Source organism: Abrus precatorius, unplaced genomic scaffold (genome assembly GCF_003935025.1).
Source record: "Abrus precatorius isolate BTA unplaced genomic scaffold, Abrus_2018 Scaffold4, whole genome shotgun sequence".
NCBI classification, from domain to species: domain Eukaryota; kingdom Viridiplantae; phylum Streptophyta; class Magnoliopsida; order Fabales; family Fabaceae; genus Abrus; species Abrus precatorius.
Window position 1 is genome coordinate 143285 of NW_020874384.1, and position 22858 is coordinate 166142.

General features: G+C 28.3%; 3 protein-coding genes across 3 annotated transcripts; all 3 read left to right on the forward strand.

Moving 5' to 3' along the window:
• The first annotated feature begins 468 nt into the window (after window positions 1–468).
• LOC113864625 ((-)-germacrene D synthase-like) lies at window positions 469–9090 on the forward strand. Its single transcript, XM_027498557.1, has 10 exons — window positions 469–875; window positions 1945–2230; window positions 2552–2927; window positions 3041–3259; window positions 3732–3870; window positions 4239–4487; window positions 4577–5503; window positions 8338–8502; window positions 8693–8914; window positions 8987–9090. The coding sequence occupies exons 1-7, from the start codon at window positions 735–737 to the stop codon at window positions 4868–4870; spliced, it is 1704 nt and encodes a 567-aa protein (XP_027354358.1). The 5' UTR covers window positions 469–734; the 3' UTR covers window positions 4871–5503; window positions 8338–8502; window positions 8693–8914; window positions 8987–9090.
• On the forward strand, window positions 8682–10114 carry LOC113865062 (probable terpene synthase 2). Its single transcript, XM_027499416.1, has 4 exons — window positions 8682–8914; window positions 8987–9125; window positions 9372–9617; window positions 9941–10114. Exons 1-4 carry the CDS (start codon window positions 8682–8684, stop codon window positions 10112–10114), a joined length of 792 nt encoding a protein of 263 aa, XP_027355217.1.
• Window positions 10115–15477: 5363 nt separating this feature from the next.
• On the forward strand, window positions 15478–20742 carry LOC113865367 (probable terpene synthase 2). The gene is made up of 7 exons (XM_027499857.1): window positions 15478–15636; window positions 17448–17730; window positions 18654–19029; window positions 19201–19422; window positions 19495–19633; window positions 19880–20125; window positions 20449–20742. Exons 1-7 carry the CDS (start codon window positions 15502–15504, stop codon window positions 20740–20742), a joined length of 1695 nt encoding a protein of 564 aa, XP_027355658.1. The 5' UTR covers window positions 15478–15501.
• The last annotated feature ends 2116 nt before the right edge of the window (window positions 20743–22858 follow it).

The window sequence follows — 22858 nt, forward strand, 5'->3', positions numbered from 1 at the left end:
CTTGCCATGTTAGAAATTAACATCGTTTAAGACCTTAAATTGATGCATTATTCCAATCTTCTGAACTACTAGAATGAGGATGTGGGCAATATGACCTTGAAAATTTTGCTAGCTAAAGTCATTCTATGGATTCCTCTTCTTTTAAGATTCTGAAAGTTTCTTTTTCTTTTTTCAAAATCACCATAAAGTAATCTAATTAAACTATGTGAAACTTTTTTTTTTCAAAATTCTATTTAGACTAATTAAACATATTAAATATAATAGTGTTGTAATAATCGCAAAATATTGTAAAATATAACAAAATAATTTCTTTATTGAAATAATATTGTAATAAAAATTATAAATTGTTGATCATACAAATAAAATGATCAAACAAATTAATCAACATCAAGCATTGTTACCTGAAAAAATTGAAAGAAAATAAAGAATACCTAAAAATATTGTTAAACAATCTGAAAACTCGCCATCAAGCCTCACAAACTCTCTCTCTCTCTCTCTCTGTCTGGGAAACATTATCGTTTGTCTCGTATGACAAATAATTCTTCTCAAATGTGTGGCCATGGGTTGAAATCGAGAGATGGAAGCACATCCACATTAAATAAGCTCATGATTCACATCCATTTTAACTTCTGTTGTTACTTGTAAATTGAGGAGTCGATAAGTAGCGTGCCCACACATCTCAACGCGAAGCTGCAATATTGGATCAACCAAATCGTCATTCTTTAAAACAAACAATGTCAAATGTTGCAGCCACACCATCACTTCCGATTTTGGTGCAGAATGCAAAACCCACCTCAGAAAACACTCGCCGTTGTGCAAATTTTCACCCTACCATTTGGGGGGATTATTTCCTTGACCATGTTCCTGCCCTTATGGTACGTGCATATCCCTATCTCAAATTTAAATATTTATATTATTTAATATGTTTTTAATAAAACATGAGATTAACCAAGAAAAATTCAATACCCTCGGTAGATACATGTTCATTTAAGTGTCTGTTTACTTAAAATAAAAAAATTATTTTCATATAGTTTAATAAAACTAAGCATTTTAGTACAAAATATATAATTTAAATTAGTTTAGATCAATACTTTAATTATATTTAGTAATTTAAAATTATTAATATCAAAATAAATTATACCAAACTCCTGAACCAAATGGACATTAAGATGTAAGATTTATATCTATTTAATAGTATTTGTTCTGAAATAACTTTTGTAATGTATTAATTTCATTAATTTTTGTAGGATTAATACTAAATTATTAACATAATTGAGATGTGTTTTTAAATTTATCACAACACATTAAATATTGAAACGTGTGCACAATAAGAGAAATTCATTCTGGAGCTAAAGCATACAAGCCTTTAATTAACATTTATGTACAATTAAAAAACGTGTGATTTATATGTAAAAAATAAAATGCATATTTTGATTTCTCTCGATGTTCAGCAAATTTTCATCCCACCATATGGGGAGATCATTTTATTCAATATACTTTGGAGCCTACGGTAATGATACTTTCTTCTTATTAGTTATTAAGCTTTGCATGAGCGACATGTACATAATCCTATTGCACATTATCTAATGGACAAAATCATAATGATTAAAAAACATTTCATATTTTAATGGCAAAATATTTTAGATGTTGAAATTATTTTTGTTAATATAACATTTATTTAATAAAATTTATCTATTTATATGATGTATCTTATTATTATATAGACCCATAACATTATACTAGCAAATTAATAAATGACATTTTTTGTAGTGTATATTTTCAGTCAATTAAACTTTGTGTATGTATCCCCCGAGAATTTTACACCTCTTGCATTTATTTAGTATCTGTGAAAGAGGTTCAATGCATTATATATGTACTCATTCCCTCTATTTTCGGAAACTTTAATCATGTTACTAACATGACAAAAGCCAATTTAACGTGCAGGAAGTGGATGAAATAAAGGAGGAGCATATTAGAATATTAAAAGAAAAAGTAAGAAAGATGTTAGTTCTAGTAAATGATAGGGCCTTAACGCCTAAGGACGCTAACCTGATTGATTCAATCCAACGCTTGGGATTATACTATCAGTTTGAACACGAGATTGATGATGTGTTGCAACATATTCACAGAAACTATGTAGAAAATGGCATAATAACCTTCAATGGAGATCTCCATTCTATTGCTCTTGTCTTTAGATTACTGAGGCAACAAGGATATAACATTTCGTCCGGTACGATCACCCTATCTAATTCTTTCTAAATTTAATTGTGTTGGAATACATAATGAATAAGAGAACACACAAAAAATTACTAGAATTTTGAGTATTTGCTTCGTCGAAACGTGTAGGGAGAGACTAAACTCAAGATTAAATAGTCTATTTGTCTAAAAAATTTCTTAACTACTTAAATTTACAGTAATTCTCTTGCTTGTATATCATTTAATTTGTTAATGTTAGATTTTTATCATCGAACAAAATCTACTAAAAATGAGAAATAGGTCCATGCCTTAAACATAATTTACATATCCATTTAACGTTGTTGATAAATCTCAGATGTTTATAAGAAGTTCAAGAATGAACAAGGAAAATTCAATGACAGACTTGTTGCTGATGTGGAGGGAATGTTGAGCTTGTACGAAGCTGCCCATCTCAGGATTCACGGAGAAGATATATTGGAAGAAGCTCTTGCATTCACTTCTTCACACCTTGAGCTCATGATGACCACCCAATTGTGTCCCTCTCTTGCCACACGAATTAATCATAGCTTAAAGAGGCCACTTCGCAAGAACCTGCCAAGGCTAGTGGCGAGGCATTACATTTCTACTTACGAAAACGACCCTTCTCATGATAAAAATTTGCTATTACTTGCCAAGTTAGATTTTAATATGCTTCAAAGGCAACATCACAAGGAAATTAGCGACATTACAAAGTAAGTTTGTTAACCAAATCCCTCAATAAATAATTAAAAAGCATTAAGTTCTTCCACATGCATGTCACCATGTCTTGGTTATAAAATTTGGCTGTTTTTTTATAATGAATTAGGTGGTGGAAAGATTTGGATTTTGCAACAAAATTGCCTTTTGCACGCGATAGGATGGTAGAAGCTTACTTTTGGATATTAGGAGTGTATTTTGAGCCCCAGTACTCCCTTGGTAGAAGGTTAATGACCAAGGTGATATCCGTGACATCAATAATTGATGATATATACGATGTTTATGGTACATTAGAAGAGCTACAACTTTTCACGGAAGCAATCAAAAGGTTTGATGTTTAAATTAATTATAAAAGGCTTAAATATGTAGTTGTCTCTTATAATATGACTAAATTCTATTTTAAAATTATTTTTTCCACTACTTTTGGTCTTCATGAATCTTAAAATTTTAAAAATGGTCGCTATCATTACTTATTGACCTAACATGCATCTATCAAATCCATATCAATAACTATTCTAAGATATCATGTAACTAGACATACTTATAATTAGATGTATGCCAATGCTATGTTATTAGTAAGTGATAAAGTGATTTATTTTCAAAATTTTTAAAATTTACATAGAACAAAATTAACAAAATAAAATTAGAAACATAAAACTAAACTTAGTTATATTTCATATAGGAAGTAAAAAGATATACGTTATCTATTGTCAAATGTTCAATTTTCTAGTATGAAAAAAAATTAGAGAGATATTTCTTAGCTTAACAATAACCTTTGAGATAATTAATGAATATTTTAGGTGGGATATTAGCTGCATGGATTTTTTACCAGAGTACATGAGAAGTTGTTATCAAGCTCTCATGGATGTATATAAGGAAATTGAGCAAGAAATGAGCAAAGAAGGAAGAGCACTTTTCGTGACCTATGCCAAAAATGAAGTAAGATTTTATCTCTATCTGTCATTTTTCAATTCTTTTCTTCACTTGGGTTTGATTACGATTAGTCTCAATTTCAGTGTCTAAAATCAAATTTTGAATTAGTTACTAAAATCAGTCACAAAAATTAGTCCTTAAATATTTCAATCACTAATTGATTGCTAATAATCAGCGACTAAGCGATTAGCAATTCAACAAAATCAATCCCACACTTAGTCCTCATTGTGTTTAGAGTTTGATTTCTTTGTTTTAGTGATTGATTTTTTTAGTTGTTATTAGACAGTTTTCTTGTAATGTTATAGTACAAGTGTTTGTCTCCAAGTGTCTTTAGCTTCATTTAATCTTGTAAGTTATTGTGGTGACCATACTAGATGAAAAGATTGGTCGAGGCCTACTTGGCTGAGGCAATATGGTTTAATAGCAATTATATACCAACAATGGAAGAATACATGGATGTTGCACTAGTGACTTCAGCTTACCGTATGCTCATAGCAACAGCCTTCCTTGGGATGGGTAGTATTGCTACAGAAAAGGCCTTCCAATGGTTAACTAATGACCCTAAAATTGTGAAGGCTTCAACAATTATTGGCAGACTCATGGATGATATAGTTTCCAATGAGGTAATCAAGTAAATGAATCGATTTCCTTAAACATTAATTTATATTCTATACTACGTATTTGATATTATATTTGTCTTTATTTGGATTAGTTTGAGCAGAAGAGAGGGCATGTTGCTTCGGCCCTTGAGTGCTACATGAAGCAACATAGTGTCACAAAGCAAGAAGCCAATCATGAATTTTATAGACAAGTGACAAGTGCTTGGAAGGATATCAACGAGGAATGCCTTGACCCTACTGAAGTGCCAAAGCCTCTCCTTATGCGAGTCCTCAATTTATCTCGTGTGATTGATGTTCTTTATAAAGATGGAGACTGCTACACCAACTCCAAAGGATCAACAAAAGATGACGTTGAAGCCCTCCTCTTGAATCCATGGCCAGTATGAGAATAAGGGCTTTCCTTTTTGAACTGCCTTAATACACAATATTGCCATATATGTTCACTTTGTTGTAAAAGTAATAATAAAACACAAATGATCAAAAGTGTGGTTTCCTATGACACTAGTTGGAGTTTCTTCGGAACAAATGTGAGGTAGTTAAAACCAAATCAAATTCTAATTGGATGGAATTACCCAAAACAAATTATAAATCATGTAAAACTCGCCATCAAGCCTCACAAACTCTCTCTCTCTCTCTCTCTCTCTCGCTGGGAAACATTATCGTTTGTCTCGTATGACAAATAATTCTTCTCAAATGTGTGGCCATGGGTTGAAATCGAGAGATGGAAGCACATCCACAGTAAATAAGCTCATGATTCACATCCATTTTAACTTCTGTTGTTGCTTGTAAATTGAGGAGTCGATAAGTAGCGTGCCCACACATCTCAACGCGAAGCTGCAATATTGGATCAACCAAATCGTCATTCTTTAAAACAAACAATGTCAAATGTTGCAGCCGCATCATCACTTCCGATTTTGGTGCAGAATGCAAAACCCACCTCAGACATCACTCGCCGTTGTGCAAATTTTCACCCTACCATTTGGGGCGATTATTTCCTTGACCATGTTCCTGCCCTTATGGTACGTGCATATCCCTATCTCAAATTTATATATTTATATTATTTAATATTTTTTAATAAAACATGAGATTAACCAATAAAATTAAATGCCCTCGGTAGATGCATGTTCTCTTCCATAATCTAGAACCTGACAAACACTTTCCACCTTTTATCCTGTTGTTTAAGTCCAATATTTGTCTGACAACCTTTGTTTTTAGTTAAAAGTCAATGTCGTCGCACAATTTTGTTTAACACAAATTGTCATAAATTACGACTTTCTCTAACAATTGAGTGTTCAATATATTTGTCTTTATTCCTTGTACACTTTGTTCGCTTTAGACAAAAATTGATTCAATTCTTTACTCAGTTTTCATCAACTCTGACTTCAAAATATCTCTGATTGATATGAACTAAGTAAAGAGGGGCAACTGTAAATACCAATTTTTATATCTCTGGGATGACCTTCAATTTTTTATTTTTTATTTTTTTTAATTTATAAAAATAAAATAAAATCTTTTACAAAAAATGGAAATTTTTTAAAGAAAGAGATCGATTCCGGAAATGAAAATCCTGCACTATACAGGCTTATACCTCTACATCAAAAATCGTTCTTAAACACAAGAAAGGCAAAATCAGAACTTTTGACATTTTGTAAAAAATCCTAAACGAACCAGTATAAAGACGCAAGTAAGGGATCCACTCGAGAGAGCTTTCGGAGGAGAGAAAGAGAACAAAATTTTAGAAGAAGAGATCTAACGATCTAGAGAAAAAAGAAAAAAACTTTAAAAATAAAATATAGAGAAAATGAAATAAAAAAGAGAACCGTCTTGTTTATCACTGCTAGATTTATCACAGTCGCTCATCGTTTCTTCCCTTTCGCCATTTTTGACCTATCCCAGGTATTCTTCTTCTTCGAATATAAAATCTGTATGTTTGTGTTGTGTGTGTTGAAATAGAAATTAAAAAAAACCAATGCGAACATACACTGAAAACTTCAGAAACTTTTGAATGTTTATGTTTTTTATTAATATTATAAGATTATAAGCTGACATAGTGATAGTGTGCACGCAACCAAATGCACGAATGAAAAAGGGCACATTTCAAATGCATCTTTTACACTTTTTCTTTCATTATTACATATAGATTTTATTTTATTTTTTTGTGATATCACATGAAAATCTTTAAAAACAAATCCCGTAGATGGGATATACAAATTGGAAATACACTCTTTACTCTTCGCACCGAACCTGTATGGCAATTTTATTTTTATTTTTTATTTTGTTATTATTTTCATTAGGTAAATTATTTCATTTTGTTCTTAATTTCACATTATGATTATAATAATAAAAGAAGTTAAAACATAATGTTAATTTTTATTGTATCATATTTTAATTTAATTTTCACTTGTTAAATTTATCTCTTCATCAAAATTATTTTTCAGATTATATGTTCATATCTAGTTTACTTATTTTATTTTTCAGATTATATGTTCTTTAGTATTATTAATTTATTTTGTTGCGTTGCACAATTTTATAATGTTAATATAATTTAGTGTCACGTTTAATAATCTCTTGTCTATTATTTAACGAAATACTCTTATAAATAGAAAACACAATAATAACATCAATTTATGATACTAACTTGTAGCTTCTCTATCATCTTGTATCATAAATTGATAAAGCTTATGTATACTTACGTTACCGAGGCTTTAAGTAATATTAATTTATTATAGGTTATCTTTAATTAATTAGAAAAATTATTTTAATAACTAATCAAAATGTATTCCCTATAATCATTATTTTACTAATCAAACAAAAAAATTATTTTATTAACATAATAATTTATAATGTTAATGTATAGCAACTCTACCTTTACATGTTATAAATTATTAGAACCTATGTGTACCTAACCTATGTATACCAACGTCACATTAGGTTTTATACAACATAAATTTATCAAACAAAGTTTTAATTTTTTTATTATTATTAAATATTTTTAATCAATTCAAATTTATTTATTCATTTCATTAAATGAAATTAATTTAATATTTTAAAATTTCTTGAATCATATTTCTAATTTTGATAAATTAAATAACAAATCATTTCTCTATTTTTATTATATTATACAATTTTTATAACATCGATGTGTGATTTACATTACCTTCGATTGTCCAAAAATTATAAGAGATTAACGTATAGCTTACGCTATCTTTAATTCTCTTTTAACATTGTTCATAATAAAAATTCAAATTCAAATACTTGATTTACTAATAAAATATTTTTAAAGATTTGTAATATAGTTGTGTGATCTTCCTTCACTTTCTGTATTGTTTCTCGTAGGGTACATGTATAACCGCGTTATCTTGTATTCTAAATATTATAATTTTACAAAATAATTTTAATTTTAAAATAAATTTTCTTTTACTAAACCTAATTTTAATAAACTAATTTCATAATTTTTAGATAGAACTATGTGACTTTGAGTTCTCCATTGCACCCGGGGATACGTAGGAGCTGGAACCAAAGTCAAAATAATTTTTAAAATAACCCAAATAATATTTCAATAAATAATATTTCTTCTTCTAAAAATAAAATAATTAATGTTTAGGGTTAAATAAATATTTTTCAAAATTAGAATGAATTTGCACAATTAATTTAGGTAACCATTTTTAAACGACATTGTAAGGTGTTAATACCTTCCTACACGTAAATGACTCCCGAACTCATTTTTGGTTTCAAAGATCATATTATATTTAAGTTTTTCCAAGGTTTTTCTTAAAATAAACTTTGGTGGCGACTCCTCTAATATTTTTAAAAACGTTTTCGCCATACCGTTGTGACTGCCCGATTGCCACAGCTTAGAACAATTACATCGCAAGGGAATGCCTAGGTTGGAGGCAAGATATTATATATCTTTCTATCAAGAAGATCCTTCCCATGATGAAAATTTGTTAACCTTTGCAAAATTAGATATTAATATCCTGCAGAAGCTACATCAAAAAGAAGTCAACAGTCTCACCAAGTAAGATCTTTCACAAAAATTAAATCTTTCATTAAATGAAATAATATTAAATATAAATAGACAAGTGCTAGATCAATAGAGAAGTGCTAGATATACACACTCTAATACGTTTGTTTTTTAATACATAGCATTTCTCATATAAATAAATCCAGATCTATGACCTTGCTTTAGAAATTAATATGGTGATCAGGTGGTGGACTAAGGATTTAAATGTCTCGGCAAAATTTCCTTTTGCACGGGATAGGGTTGTGGAAGGTTGCTTTTGGGTTTTGGGGATCTACTTTGAGCCGCAGTATTCTCTTGCTAGAAGGATAATGATGAAAATAATGGCCATATCATCCATCATTGATGACATCTATGACGCCTATGGAACCATTGACGAGCTAGAGCTTTTCACCAAAGTAATAGAGAGGTTGGCCATATTCAAATATCATCATTATTTCTTGCTAATTCATCATAATAATAATGATGGTGATACTTTCAGGTGGGATATATGTTGCCTGAATGATCTCCCAGATTACATGAGATTATGTTATACGGCACTTTTGGATATTTTTGAAGAAATAGAGCAAGAGATGAGACAGAAAGGAAAAGCATATTGCATCGAGTATGCCAAGAAAGAAGTACGGTCAAGCGTAACAAAAATCTCCTTACAAGATACTTTCGCCTGTTAAAAATAAAAAGCAAAGTATCTACATTCTTTGATCCATTGAAAAGTTGTTATTATGGCTTCAACTTAAAGTCATTGACCTAGATCTGAAATTTTCTCTTTTCCTAAATACGCATATATGGCAAAAACTTATTATAATCAATCAAAAGTAAATATGAAACACATATCTCAATATGGTATTTCTGTATTTTAATTGTAGATGAAAAGACTGATCCAAGCTTACATTACTGAGGCAAGATGGTTTCATTGCAACTACACACCAACAGTGGAGGAGTACATGAAAGTCGGAACATTATCATGTGGTTACGCTATGCTGACAACCGTCTCTTTCATCGGCATGGAAGACTCAACAGAGGAGGCTTTCAGATGGGCAACGAGTGACCCAATAGTTATCGTTGCTGCTTCAACTCTTTGTAGGCTCATGGATGACATTGTTGGACACGAGGTACATACTAGACACATATTAATGTACAATATTTTCAAATCATTATTCTTGAACTTTAAATAAGTTTTATAAGTGTTTCACTTGAAAGATAGTGAATCCAAATATTACATTCGACTAACATGAAACTTATCCAAATGGTTGCTCTATAAGGCTATATGACGGACCATTTGTTAAAAGAGCTAATAATTTTTAAAAAAATTTAAAGAGCTAATTAAGAGAGGAGAACTACTAAAAAAATTTACCATCCTATTAGCAATTTTTATTTTCATCGTTGATTATTTGAATCTGTTAGAATTCATTTTTCTCTTCAATTATGTGATCAGTTTGAGCAGAAAAGAGGACACGTAGCCTCAAGCCTTGAATGCTATATGAAACAACACAATACCTCAAGGCAAGAGGCCATTGAAGAACTACTTAAGGTAATTGAGAGTGCTTGGAAGGATATTAATGACGCATGCCTTGATCCTATTCCATTACCATTGGCCTTGCGCGAATGATGGATGTGCTTTACAAGGAAGAAGATATCTATACAAATTCCGGAGGAATAATGAAAGATTACATCGAAGCTTTGCTAATAAATAAGATGCCTGTATAAGGAAGAATCGTAAATCTATTTTTTATTACTTGTATAAAGAAAACAAATCAACAAGCAACAAAAACAACAGCAGGTTGAGCTGCTTTTGCTTCAGAGTAGACTAAGTAATGTACAAAATATAGAGTAGTATCCCAAATTATAAACTTATTATTATCCGATTTCTCATTTTTGCATGTCTATATATCAGCAATGGAGTTAACCTAACGTGTAACATGATTTAACGATACATTGGGTTTAAAATATTCTGAAAATTATATTAAAAAAAACTACGTAATATAATCTTAAAGTTCTATTATTACATAACAATTAACTGATTCTGCAATCGGAAATGAATAATAATAATTAATACGATGCCTATATAAGCAAGAAAACTAGATATTATGATTGAGCGATCGCGCGTATATATATATATATATATATATATATCAAATTTTATAAATTCTCCAACTAAAAAAAATTAATCAAAACAAAAAATGCTTTGGATTTTTTGTGATTTTCTTTTTTTTTCGATTTTTTGTAATTTTTGTTTCTTACTTTTTATAACAACTTATTTTAAGATTACGAAAATTTGATCTCTCCACTTGTTTTTTCATCTAATTTTTCAAATTCTTATCTTGCACTCAAAATATTTATAAATTGAATTGATTAACTTATTTTAATTTTATTATTCTTAATTTGCCAACCAAAATATTATATTTTATTCCGCAAAATTTCAACATTTTTTCTTCAAACTCTAACATGAATCTCATGCCGTATGAGATCCTTTAAGTTTTGTCTAATTCTTACTGAATTCTTAACATTTTCACTTTTAAAACAATTTTATACCAGAAATTCTTCATAAATCTCCTAAATATTTGAACAATAAAATTGAACTTAAGGATTTTATAATAAGAAAATAATGAAATTAAGAATCAAATTTATTTAATTCCAAAAATAAAAAACAATAAATAAAAACTATGCATAATTAAAATTTGAAAAATTGCAATTAATATTTTTGTTATATTCAGGGGGACATTTCAAGGTGTTTTCTTCATAATATAGGATTTATAATTTGGGAGAGAGAGACACGTATAATACGAGTTGACTATAATAATGCCGACATACATGGTTTCAAAATTAATTATATTTACAGAAAAATTAATTATTCAAATGCTATTATATATACAGAGAGAGAAAAATCTTTTGTGAAAGTTTAAAAAGTAATCAGATACTGAATCTTTTATTTAATTTAAATTTAATAATTAATAAAATAATAAATTATAATTTATTAAATTTAAATTAAATAAAAGATTTAAATTAAATATAAAATTTTTTAAACTTTTATATAGGAATCACTTGTACGACCTGTGCTAAATGATTTTTGAAAACGTGTGGCTAAGAGTATGAATAGGTTAAAGCTGATCGACAATAATTGCGAAGGTAATGACATAGGGGCCTACAAAACCTAATTAAATACGAAAAAATATCATGCTATAGACTATAGACTATTGTTGTGTAGATCACAAGTGTCACTGTTAAATAAAGGCCAAAAGAAAATGCATGCTATAATCAATATATTAAGTGGACATTTTTAACGTCATTCCACTCTTTCTTATTCACACCACTAATCGCTTCTCAGATCATGAATTGAGTTTCGGCCAATTAGAAAATAAACCTCTATAATAATAATTTCATTACACTAATCACCGTCTGCTGTTGTGAATTTTAGAAATTAAGTTCTGTTTTTATTACTCAATCAAATTTTTTTTCATTTTATTCACACAAATTTAATAACAATGCAATTATTTACGATGCAGATATATGATCTTTTAATATTTTATTTCTATTATTTATTATAACAACGCATGTATCTATAATCATGTGATTTTATTTAATATAAATTTAATTTAAAAATAAATTCTTTGTTAAAAAAATCTCTTTCAGAACATTTTCTATAAAAAAACTATGACTTTATTTTTTTATTGCAAACCAAAATAAGATAAAAATTAAGTTACAATCATTTTTAAAAATATTTTCTCCTTTATTTTTAAAAAGTATTTTTAATAAAGTCCGTTGAAAATATTTTTTCTTTTTTTGATAAAGAAAAATAAAAAAACAAACAAACAAAATTATACTATCAAATATAGAATTCTTCTAACATTAATTTAAAGAAATAATTTTAAAATTTTAAATTTGGAGGTAAGGCCCAATCTTTCAAATTAAATCTGAAAAAACTATCAATTTAACTACAAAATTTGAACTATATTATCTTCACTTAGGAGGTGTATGATAGTAATTTGTTTTAAAAAAATTTTTAAGATATTAGTATATTTATGAAAAGATAGAACAATTTTTATCATAAATTTATGACTTCTATTGCATTAAAGTAATATAAGAAATGTTTAATATTTATATTTTAAGTTTTTTTTAACTATTAAAATATAATTATAAGTTTAATATGAGTATTGGTAGAAATATTAATGAACTAAGACACCCTCGAAAGAAAATTTCCATCCTTATATTTAATAAGAGTGTCAAAACCAATTTTTTCTTGACTCTCTCAAGCAAATAAATTAAAAATTCTAATTAACATTCTAATGAATCAAGCATTTCAAGCAGATATAAAATCAGTGCACTTGTTCATTAGTTAAATAAAATAGCTAAAAAAAGTAAAAAATATTTTTTGTATAATTAAATAAATATTTTAAATTTATAATAAATTTGTACAACTAACTTGAAATAATTCATTTAAACTAATGTTATAGGCACTAATGATTATTTTACAAGTAGATTACTTTTGAATTTAAAATCTGTTCTAAAAAATATTTTTAAAAATTTTTTTCTAATAAAACTTTCTTTAATAAGCTTTAATAATGGCTTCTCTATTTTAAATACTTAATTTTATTTTAAATATATTCTTTTTATGATCGCAATTGCAACAACCAGCAATACTCAAATACAAATAAAGAAGAAATATAATACTGACATATTCATTTATTCCAACGAATAAAAGTACTGTGAAAACTAGCTAATTTAAAATAATTGTAAAATACACTTTGATGTGAATTGACCCCTCCCCCTCTTCATTTGCATTCTGTTTCTTCACGTGAAGATGTAAGAATTTCATAAATTAACTTTTTCACAATATATATATATATATATAATTGTGTCAATAATATTTTTTATGGTTTGTTGAAATTTATCGAAATACATAATTTCTTAAGTATCAAGTTATAAATAATGAAAATAAAAATTGTAAAAGAAGTATATAAAAACAATACACGTTAAATTAGAGAATCAATGAAAAGCAAAGTTCTATACATACGTAGGACCTTAGAAGTGTTTTCCGAGGAGAGATTCGTCTTCAATGGTTGTTTTGAGATCCATTTTGCATGCTAAATACCTCCTTAGGGCAAACAGTGCACCTCTGGGCCAGTTGCTGTGACAAAAATCTCTGTGAAACCAATGGTTGTCACTAGTAGACGTGGCTCCACCTCTACCATATTATATAAGACAAATTATTTTTCACAAATATCTAAATAAAACTGTTTTCTTTTAATTTTAAAAACACTAATATATTTTAATACAGTGGATTATAATCGAATTCACTTCAATATGTTCTAAATTTACCATCATGTTTTGGATTATTTGGTGGAGAGTTGTAAGTTTTCTTGAGTTAACTTTTTGAGAGAGTAGTCAATCGTGTTAAAATTTAAAGAGTTTTCGTCGTCCTAGCTGTCTCATCAGAATTTTGTGTCAAAGCACCAATAATTTTAAAATAAAAACTATGCAAACTTTTATTTAAAATAATACAAAGTTATGAATCAATCTCAAGATACATTTTTATTTTATTTTATGTACCTTTTAGTGTTATTTTTCTTAACAGTATTATTAATAAATTTACAATTTATAACATTTTATTATCAACTTTAAAATTTTATATAAAAAATGTATTTTATTTTTTAAAGTCCTCACGTCAATAATTGTTAATATTAAAATGATGTCGAGAATTTATAAAAAAATCTTTTTAAAAATTATTGTGATAAAATTGATTAAAATATAAATATATTGATAGAAAGTAAAGTATACTGAGACAGTAGAAATGATAATACTAAGGTTTTTTTACCGTGAAATGAGAATATTAATTAATATAAAATAAATATGCACAAAAACATGGATGCCGATCTGCTCTAATTAAATAAAAATACAAAAGATAACTAAAAAATTTATGTAAAATTAACTTAAATAAAATTTTTTAACTTAAGCGAAATTTGTACATTTGAAGAGATGGAGGCTAAGTATAGAAAAAATAAAGGACTAAGGATGGATGGATATAAGAAAAGTAATATAGGAGTGGTGGTGAAGGGAGAGAAGGGTGAAGAGTTAAATATGGAGGACAGAGGGAGAGATAGAATTGGGATAGCATTACATTGAAAAGAGAAAGAAAAGAATTGAATATAGGTCGAAAAAAAAAAGTGAGTTAGGTATGAGAGAAAAAAATGTTGACCACAAAAATTAAAGAAGGTTTAGTATAAAAGTTGAAAATTGAGTGTTAAGCATAAAAAAAGAAGACATAAATTTTGCTTAAACTAAAATAATTCATTTAAGTGAATCTATAAAATTTGTTTGTTAAAAAATTTGTTTAAGTTAATTTTACGTAAAAAAATTTTAAAAAATATTATTTTCTGTATATTCACTTTAAAAAATCCATTAACCTAAAGTACAATTCCTGTGTTAATTAAAGTGGATTTGCATCCTTAAAAACATAAGAATTCTTGTGTGTCAGCTGTATGAAAAGCTTTAAGTTAGATATATTAAATATTTTTCTAACTTAAAATAAAAATAAGTAATCTACTAGCAACATAAAATATTAAAAATCTTCTACTTTAGATGAAAAACAGTAAAATAAATATTATCAACCGCTAAAATAAGTAATTTTTATTATATATATGGACTCCAATTAAATTTACAAGGATAACAACATTTTTAAAATTTTGAAGTTAAAAAATATTCTGTAAATTAAATAGCCCATATGTAAAAGAAGTGAAGGAAACATTATCCTGGTCATTTTTCCTAAATGTGTGGCCAATCCATGAGTTGAAACCGTACAATGAAGTGGAAGGTGATCCACTATAATTGAAGTATTGAACACGTGAACAATGGAGCATACAATAATTATTCAGTGTTATAAGATTGGTTTTTCTTATAAATAAAGGAGTTGATGAGTAGAGTTATCAAACATTTGAGAGCTAAGCTACACACACAAATATCTAATATTACATCATCACTCTCAGGAAAAGGAAGCAAAGAATGTCAAACATGGCAGCCTCATCAGTTCCTGTTTTGGTGCAGAATGCAAAACCCACTTCAGATGTCACTCGCCGTTGCGCTAATTTTCATCCTTCCGTTTGGGGGGATTATTTCCTTACCATTCCTATCTCTTTGGTACTGTGCATATCTCACTTTTATGTAACTATCTATCTATAATTATAAGCTCTATATTGTATACATTCATCTTCATCTTCTTACTAAATATTATATATTTTAGTTCAAAACTATTTCTATCAAAGTAAATTCTATCAGACTTCATATCACATTGATATTCGTTAAGTGTGAGATTTACATCTATTTCATATTTATTAATCTCAACCATCTATTCTATATCAAAACATTTAGCTACAAAAGAAATTGAATTTGGAGGTAAACTGTACAAACCCTAAATACTTGTTTGACAAAACATAAAATATATAATTGAGATCAATTTAAACGAATATTTTAGTTAATAATTGAAACTTAATTCTATCAAAAATGATTGTTATGCTATATACATTCAAGCACTTAAATTTAATCCTTTTCTTCTCTTATAAAATTGTCTCTTAAAATTTTATCATTTCTTTCCGTATAAAATTGACTCATTCGTCAGGTTTTGAAGGTGTCTCTTTTGTTGTTTTTTAAAGAACATAGTACTAAAACTAACCATCAAGTATTGTCGGCAAGCTTCAACCGCATTCGACAATGCAAAAATATTCATGCATTCCTCTTAAAACAAAAAAGAACAAAATCAAAAGAAAAATATTAAAAGCTTCTAAATTGATAGGGAGAGCTATTTATATCCTCCATCTTTAAAAGTACTCATAAAAAAATAGTTATGTTTATTCTATGATTTTTAGTAATTTGTAATCTTTATAGTTGCTCTTATTGTAATTTTGGGTTGAATATCCCTTATACTCAATATCAATAGAATTTTTTGTGCTTTTAAAAAAATAAAATAAGTACTCATAAAAAAAGTCACAAATTTAATGTTTTGATATCTTTTATTTATACTATTACAATAAAATTATTTCATTTTTGACAATTTGTATTGAATAAAATTGAAATTTTTTTCAGATATAATTTTTATATAAACACAATTATAAACGTTTTTATGATATACTTACCTATAAATTTTTAGTACATTTAAAAGATTAAAATAATTATAATTAGAAAAACACATAATAAATTATTATTTTTATAATATTTCTTATAACTATTTCCGGTTCAAGGTTACACTAACCCAACATAAACCAATAACCTTTCCCCTCAACTAATGCGCGAGCCTTCAACACAAAAGCCATATTCACAACCTTAAATGCACAACTCAGAGATACCCCACTAACACATGCATATTACTGGATGTTCATGAGTTGGGTATATATATATATATATATATATATATATATATATATATATATTATTTTATTATTTTAATATATATTTTTAAATGTAAACTTTAATAAATAATTTATTATTTAAGGATAAATGAAAAAATTATATAAATATTGATAATATTTTAATTTAATAAGTTAATATCTAACAAACAGGGAGAGATTTGTAATTTATCTTAAAAAGACATAAACATTTTTTAATTTTTAAAATATATGAACAAATATAATCATTAATTTAAAAAATTATAAAATATTTCTTCAAATTTATAAACACGAGAGTAAGCACAGTAAACAGATATTTTTTTAAGCATAAACATGATAACTCAACTCGAATTAATCTGTTTGTAATTGGGTTAAATTAATTTGAGTCACATGTTAAAAAATTTAAAAAATAATAGTTCAATTTAACCTGTTATATCAAACTCAAATTGTAAACACCCTAAGTATTCCCTCTCTAACTTCGCTATAAAATTTTACCAAAATTAATCAAATGTTTCGTATATGCTTTACTCGACTTTTTCATAATTAATTGTTTTTTTTTTTTTTTGGCAGGAAGGGGATACCGACATGAAACAAATTCAAACATTAAAAGAGGAAGTGAGGAAGAAGCTTGTCTCTTCTATTGATAACAATTTCTCTTATATGTTAAACTTCATCGACTCAGTCCAACGCTTGGGTATTTCTTACCATTTTGGACATGAAATTGATGAAGCATTGCACCAAATTTACAGCACTTCAACGAAGGACAATAATATTACAACTCAGAATGATGATCTTCATCATCTGGCTCTACTCTTTCGGTTGCTTAGGCAACATGGATATCGCATTTCATCAAGTATGTCTTTATAAACATTGCGTCAAATTTACATTCTAACAACTTCAATTTGGCTCCGTTAGAAACTTTACATCCTAATCAAACTCAACCTTACATTGCGCCAAAATCAATTTAACCTGTCATATTTAGTGGGTTAACTTGTATATATTAATTCATTAATCTGTATAATTCGCTATTTGGGGTAAGTAAATAGCTAACAAAACGAGTTCATTCTTTTTATCACTACTTTTTTTATTTTATTATTTAGGTTGCTTGAAAGAAAGACTCATCATAAAATGAGTTTAATTGACAACTTTTGAACATCTCTGTTATATAAATATTTGTTAAGAATACATATACCGTATATTCATATTTATTATATTTCTTTATATTTTTTCTTTCTTTCTTTATATATATCACATTTAAGACTAAAAAAGTGCAGACACCTATGATTCTTTCAGGACAGGGAATATCAGAACAAGCACAAATTAACCACGCACATAGAAAATGGAGGTAGAGCACAGCAATAATGCGGATCATGATAGGTACCATATATGACGCATCATTACCGGGCTGAGAATGACACGATAAGAATCACAAATCGAATGTAAACATATATCGCCCAAACTAGTAAATCACAATTCCATATTTTGGGTAGGGTCATCAGGTTTCTTGGTTTTGCATTTTCTAAGAGTGACATCCCATCTAACAGAAATTGACTACCCTTAACCTCTCTTTAACTAAACCAATATTTTACCCTTAGTTAGGGTTAGGTTGATTAGCAACTCATAAGGTAACTTGACCCATTTATATCTCTCTTTTTTTTTCTTAATTTTATATGTGAATTATTAAAGTTAAATACGTGTTAACAACTGCACGAAATCATTATAATATTAAACAGACGCTACGGACTGAACACATGCCCTTGATAATTGATTAAACAGATGTATTTTACAAATTCAAGGACCAAACCGGACTCTTCATTGAAAGTGTAGCTGACGATATTAAAGGAATATTGAGTCTCTATGAAGCAGCCCAGCTAAGATTTCATGGAGAGGAGATACTTGATGAAGCACATGATTTCGCTCACGCTCAATTAACAAAGTCTCTAACCACCCAATTGAGCCCTTCTCTTGCTGCAAAAGTGCGCCACAGCTTAGAACAATCACATCGCAAGGGAATGCCTAGGTTGGAGGCAAGATATTATATATCTTTCTATCAGGAAGATCCTTCCCATGATGAAAATTTGTTAACCTTTGCAAAATTAGATTTTAATATCCTGCAGAAGCTACATCAAAAAGAAGTCAGCAGTCTCACCAAGTAAGATCTTTCACAAAAATTAAATCTTTCATTAAATGAAATAATATTAAATATTAATAGACAAGTGCTAGATATACACACTCTAATACGTTTGTTTTTTAATACATAGCATTTTTAATATAAATAAATCCAGATCTATGACCTTGCTTTAGAAATTAATATGGTGATCAGGTGGTGGAATAAGGATTTAAATGTCTCGGCAAAATTTCCTTTTGCACGGGATAGGATTGTGGAAGGTTGCTTTTGGGTTTTGGGGATCTACTTTGAGCCGCAGTATTCTCTTGCTAGAAGGATAATGATGAAAATAATGGCCATATCATCCATCATTGATGACATCTATGACGCCTATGGAACCATTGACGAGCTAGAGCTTTTCACCAAAGTAATAGAGAGGTTGGCCATATTCAAATATCATCATTATTTCTTGCTAATTCATCATAATAATAATGATGGTGATACTTTCAGGTGGGATATATGTTGCCTGAATGATCTCCCAGATTACATGAGATTATGTTATACGGCACTTTTGGATATTTTTGAAGAAATAGAGCAAGAGATGAGACAGAAAGGAAAAGCATATTGCATCGAGTATGCCAAGAAAGAAGTACGGTCAAGCGTAACAAAAATCTCCTTACAAGATACTTTCGCCTGTTAAAAATAAAAAGCAAAGTATCTACATTCTTTGATCCATTGAAAAGTTGTTATTATGGCTTCAACTTAAAGTCATTGACCTAGATCTGAAATTTTCTCTTTTCCTAAATACGCATATATGGCAAAAACTTATTATAATCAATCAAAAGTAAATATGAAACACATATCTCAATATGGTATTTCTGTATTTTAATTGTAGATGAAAAGACTGATCCAAGCTTACATTACTGAGGCAAGATGGTTTCATTGCAACTACACACCAACAGTGGAGGAGTACATGAAAGTCGGAACATTATCATGTGGTTACGCTATGCTGACAACCGTCTCTTTCATCGGCATGGAAGACTCAACAGAGGAGGCTTTCAGATGGGCAACGAGTGACCCAATAGTTATCGTTGCTGCTTCAACTCTTTGTAGGCTCATGGATGACATTGTTGGACACGAGGTACATACTAGACACATATTAATGTACAATATTTTCAAATCATTATTCTTGAACTTTAAATAAGTTTTATAAGTGTTTCACTTGAAAGATAGTGAATCCAAATATTACATTCGACTAACATGAAACTTATCCAAATGGTTGCTCTATAAGGCTATATGACGGACCATTTGTTAAAAGAGCTAATAATTTTTAAAAAAATTTAAAGAGCTAATTAAGAGAGGAGAACTACTAAAAAAATTTACCATCCTATTAGCAATTTTTATTTTCATCGTTGATTATTTGAATCTGTTAGAATTCATTTTTCTCTTCAATTATGTGATCAGTTTGAGCAGAAAAGAGGACACGTAGCCTCAAGCCTTGAATGCTATATGAAACAACACAATACCTCAAGGCAAGAGGCCATTGAAGAACTACTTAAGGTAATTGAGAGTGCTTGGAAGGATATTAATGACGCATGCCTTGATCCTATTCCATTACCATTGGCCTTTCTTATGCGAGTTGTCAACCTTGCGCGAATGATGTATGTGCTTTACAAGGAAGAAGATAGCTATACAAATTCTAGAGGAATAATGAAAGGTTACATCGAAGCTTTACTAATTAATAAGATGCTTGTATAAGGAAGAATCATTAATTATTAATCAATTACTTAACTCTATGTAATAGTATAATGCCCCAACGCTGCGCCCAGAATAAACAAATTAATAAACAATCAACAAATAAAATAAAGGCTGGTTGAACTATTTATGTTTCAGATCAAACTAAGGAATGCTCAGAATACGGACGAGTAACCCAAATTAAAAAGTTATCATTGATCTGAGGTCCCATTTTTGCATGCTTATCACCAATGCAATTAATTTCGCGTGTAACATGGTTTAACAATGAACGGGCTTAAAATATGTTTAAAATTACAACAATAAAAAGGAATAAGCATGTATAATAATCTTAAATTTATACTATTACCTAACATTTTATCTTAATCTGAAGTCACAGATGAATACCAATTATTAATAAGATGTCTACTTATATATAAGCAAGAATTTTCATAAATATTTTGCTATATGTTAGTTATTGATCGACTTCTTTCATTCGTGTAATATTATCTTCCCGTTTGTTTAATTATCTCAATTTTTAAAATTTTTAAATAAGAAATAATTAATCATAACAAGACAAATCTTTTATTATATTATTATCTTTTAATTTTAATTTGATTAAAAGCCAAAATCCGAACTCATTAAGAACATTAATCCAAAAGAAAGATGATACCATGTATACGGCCAACAAAAGCTTAATACCTTGTTAAAGCCTTGTCCAATCCCCCCTGTCCCCCCAATGAGAATTAGAAACCCAAAAGCAAAAAGCTAGAGACATAACACAACAGACAAGAGTCCTGTCAATTTAAAACCATGGCCCTGCCATTGACTTCCTTCTGTTTTCTTATTTCTTTGCTTTTCACAATTTTTTTGTTCCTCCCTTAATAATGTAATAGTAAGTTAGAGAGACATGATCCATAGAATGCAGAGTTCAAATCCTGTAATATAGAAAAATTATACCTGTCTCTGACCACTCTCTAAAAGAAGACAACTGAAATCAAATAAAATACAGAGAGGACATAATAATATGTTCACAATTATCTTTATGTTTTTCATGTTAGATAATCTCATAAATTATGGTTCACCATACTATTATCGTAAAATCGAGTAAGGATATTTGTCTTTATTTCGTTCAAGAACAAGAATGCTTGATTTTTAATTATTATTTTTTTGACAAGTAAAAATTCACTGAAAAAAGAAATTAAGAGAGTACAAGAAGTACTCATGAAGAAAACTGTTTCTACAAAGAAATTCCCCCAAGCCAAGAGTCATGCCAGAAAGGAATGTCTTGACCCATCTCCTACTTCTTTTATTACAGAATTTTACCAATTGGACAGAAAATCACCTCCTACAGAATCTGTAGAGACTAGGTCTATCCACCAACTTGATCAATTTCTGTTTTTAAATTTCTCATTTATTTTTCACACTCGATATTTAACTACTAACACTTTGAACCATAAGGTTTTTCTTTTCTTTTCTAACTTCTAATCTTTACATCTTTTCCATTAACAATGCAAAATATTTTGCCTTGATACTTTTTATTCTCAAAACTCCCTCTTCGTTGTTTTTATTATTACACACATTTTGTCTGTTACAATTATGGAAAAAAAAGTGTGTGTGTTTTGAATTAATCAAGTGCATCATAATATAATAATCAATGTTATCATAGACAGATTAATGACAGAATCGTCCTCTACGTGTCTGTTTCCCAGCATCAACACAGTGAAGCTGTGAACAGATAGAAGATTCGTATAGCACTTGTCCATTAATATCTGTCTACTACTGAGACCGCCGTTTCAAAATGAACTGCTGGAGATATAATTTAAATGTATAAATAAATAAACGTTTATAATTTAAGAGATTAAAATCGATGTTTATTCTTAAATTAAATTTATCATTCTAAATTAATTTAAACTACGACCGTTTCGTTATAAATAATTTAATTATACGTTTATTTTTTTTAAAATGTTAGTGAACTATTAGTTTAAAGATGTTTACACTGCCAAAAAAATGAAAATATATGATAAACATATTTTTTATATTCATTATTATAAAAGTTAGTCATTCTAATTTATATAATATTTTATAATTAAATAACATTATAAAAATTATGTTATCAATATCTTTAAATTAAATTCTTAAT

Bases quoted from the DNA above. Each gene is read 5' to 3' on its own strand.
- LOC113864625 (XM_027498557.1), top strand. From the start codon at position 735: ATGTCAAATGTTGCAGCCACACCATCACTTCCGATTTTGGTGCAGAAT. The intron at 876-1,944 runs GTACGTGCATAT...TTTAACGTGCAG, and splicing joins ACCATGTTCCTGCCCTTATG to GAAGTGGATGAAATAAAGGA. The intron at 2,231-2,551 runs GTACGATCACCC...GATAAATCTCAG, and splicing joins AGGATATAACATTTCGTCCG to ATGTTTATAAGAAGTTCAAG.
- LOC113865062 (XM_027499416.1), top strand. From the start codon at position 8,682: ATGGTGATCAGGTGGTGGACTAAGGATTTAAATGTCTCGGCAAAATTT. The intron at 8,915-8,986 runs GTTGGCCATATT...TGATACTTTCAG, and splicing joins TTCACCAAAGTAATAGAGAG to GTGGGATATATGTTGCCTGA. The intron at 9,126-9,371 runs GTACGGTCAAGC...TTTTAATTGTAG, and splicing joins TCGAGTATGCCAAGAAAGAA to ATGAAAAGACTGATCCAAGC.
- LOC113865367 (XM_027499857.1), top strand. From the start codon at position 15,502: ATGTCAAACATGGCAGCCTCATCAGTTCCTGTTTTGGTGCAGAATGCA. The intron at 19,634-19,879 runs GTACGGTCAAGC...TTTTAATTGTAG, and splicing joins TCGAGTATGCCAAGAAAGAA to ATGAAAAGACTGATCCAAGC. The intron at 20,126-20,448 runs GTACATACTAGA...TTATGTGATCAG, and splicing joins ATGACATTGTTGGACACGAG to TTTGAGCAGAAAAGAGGACA.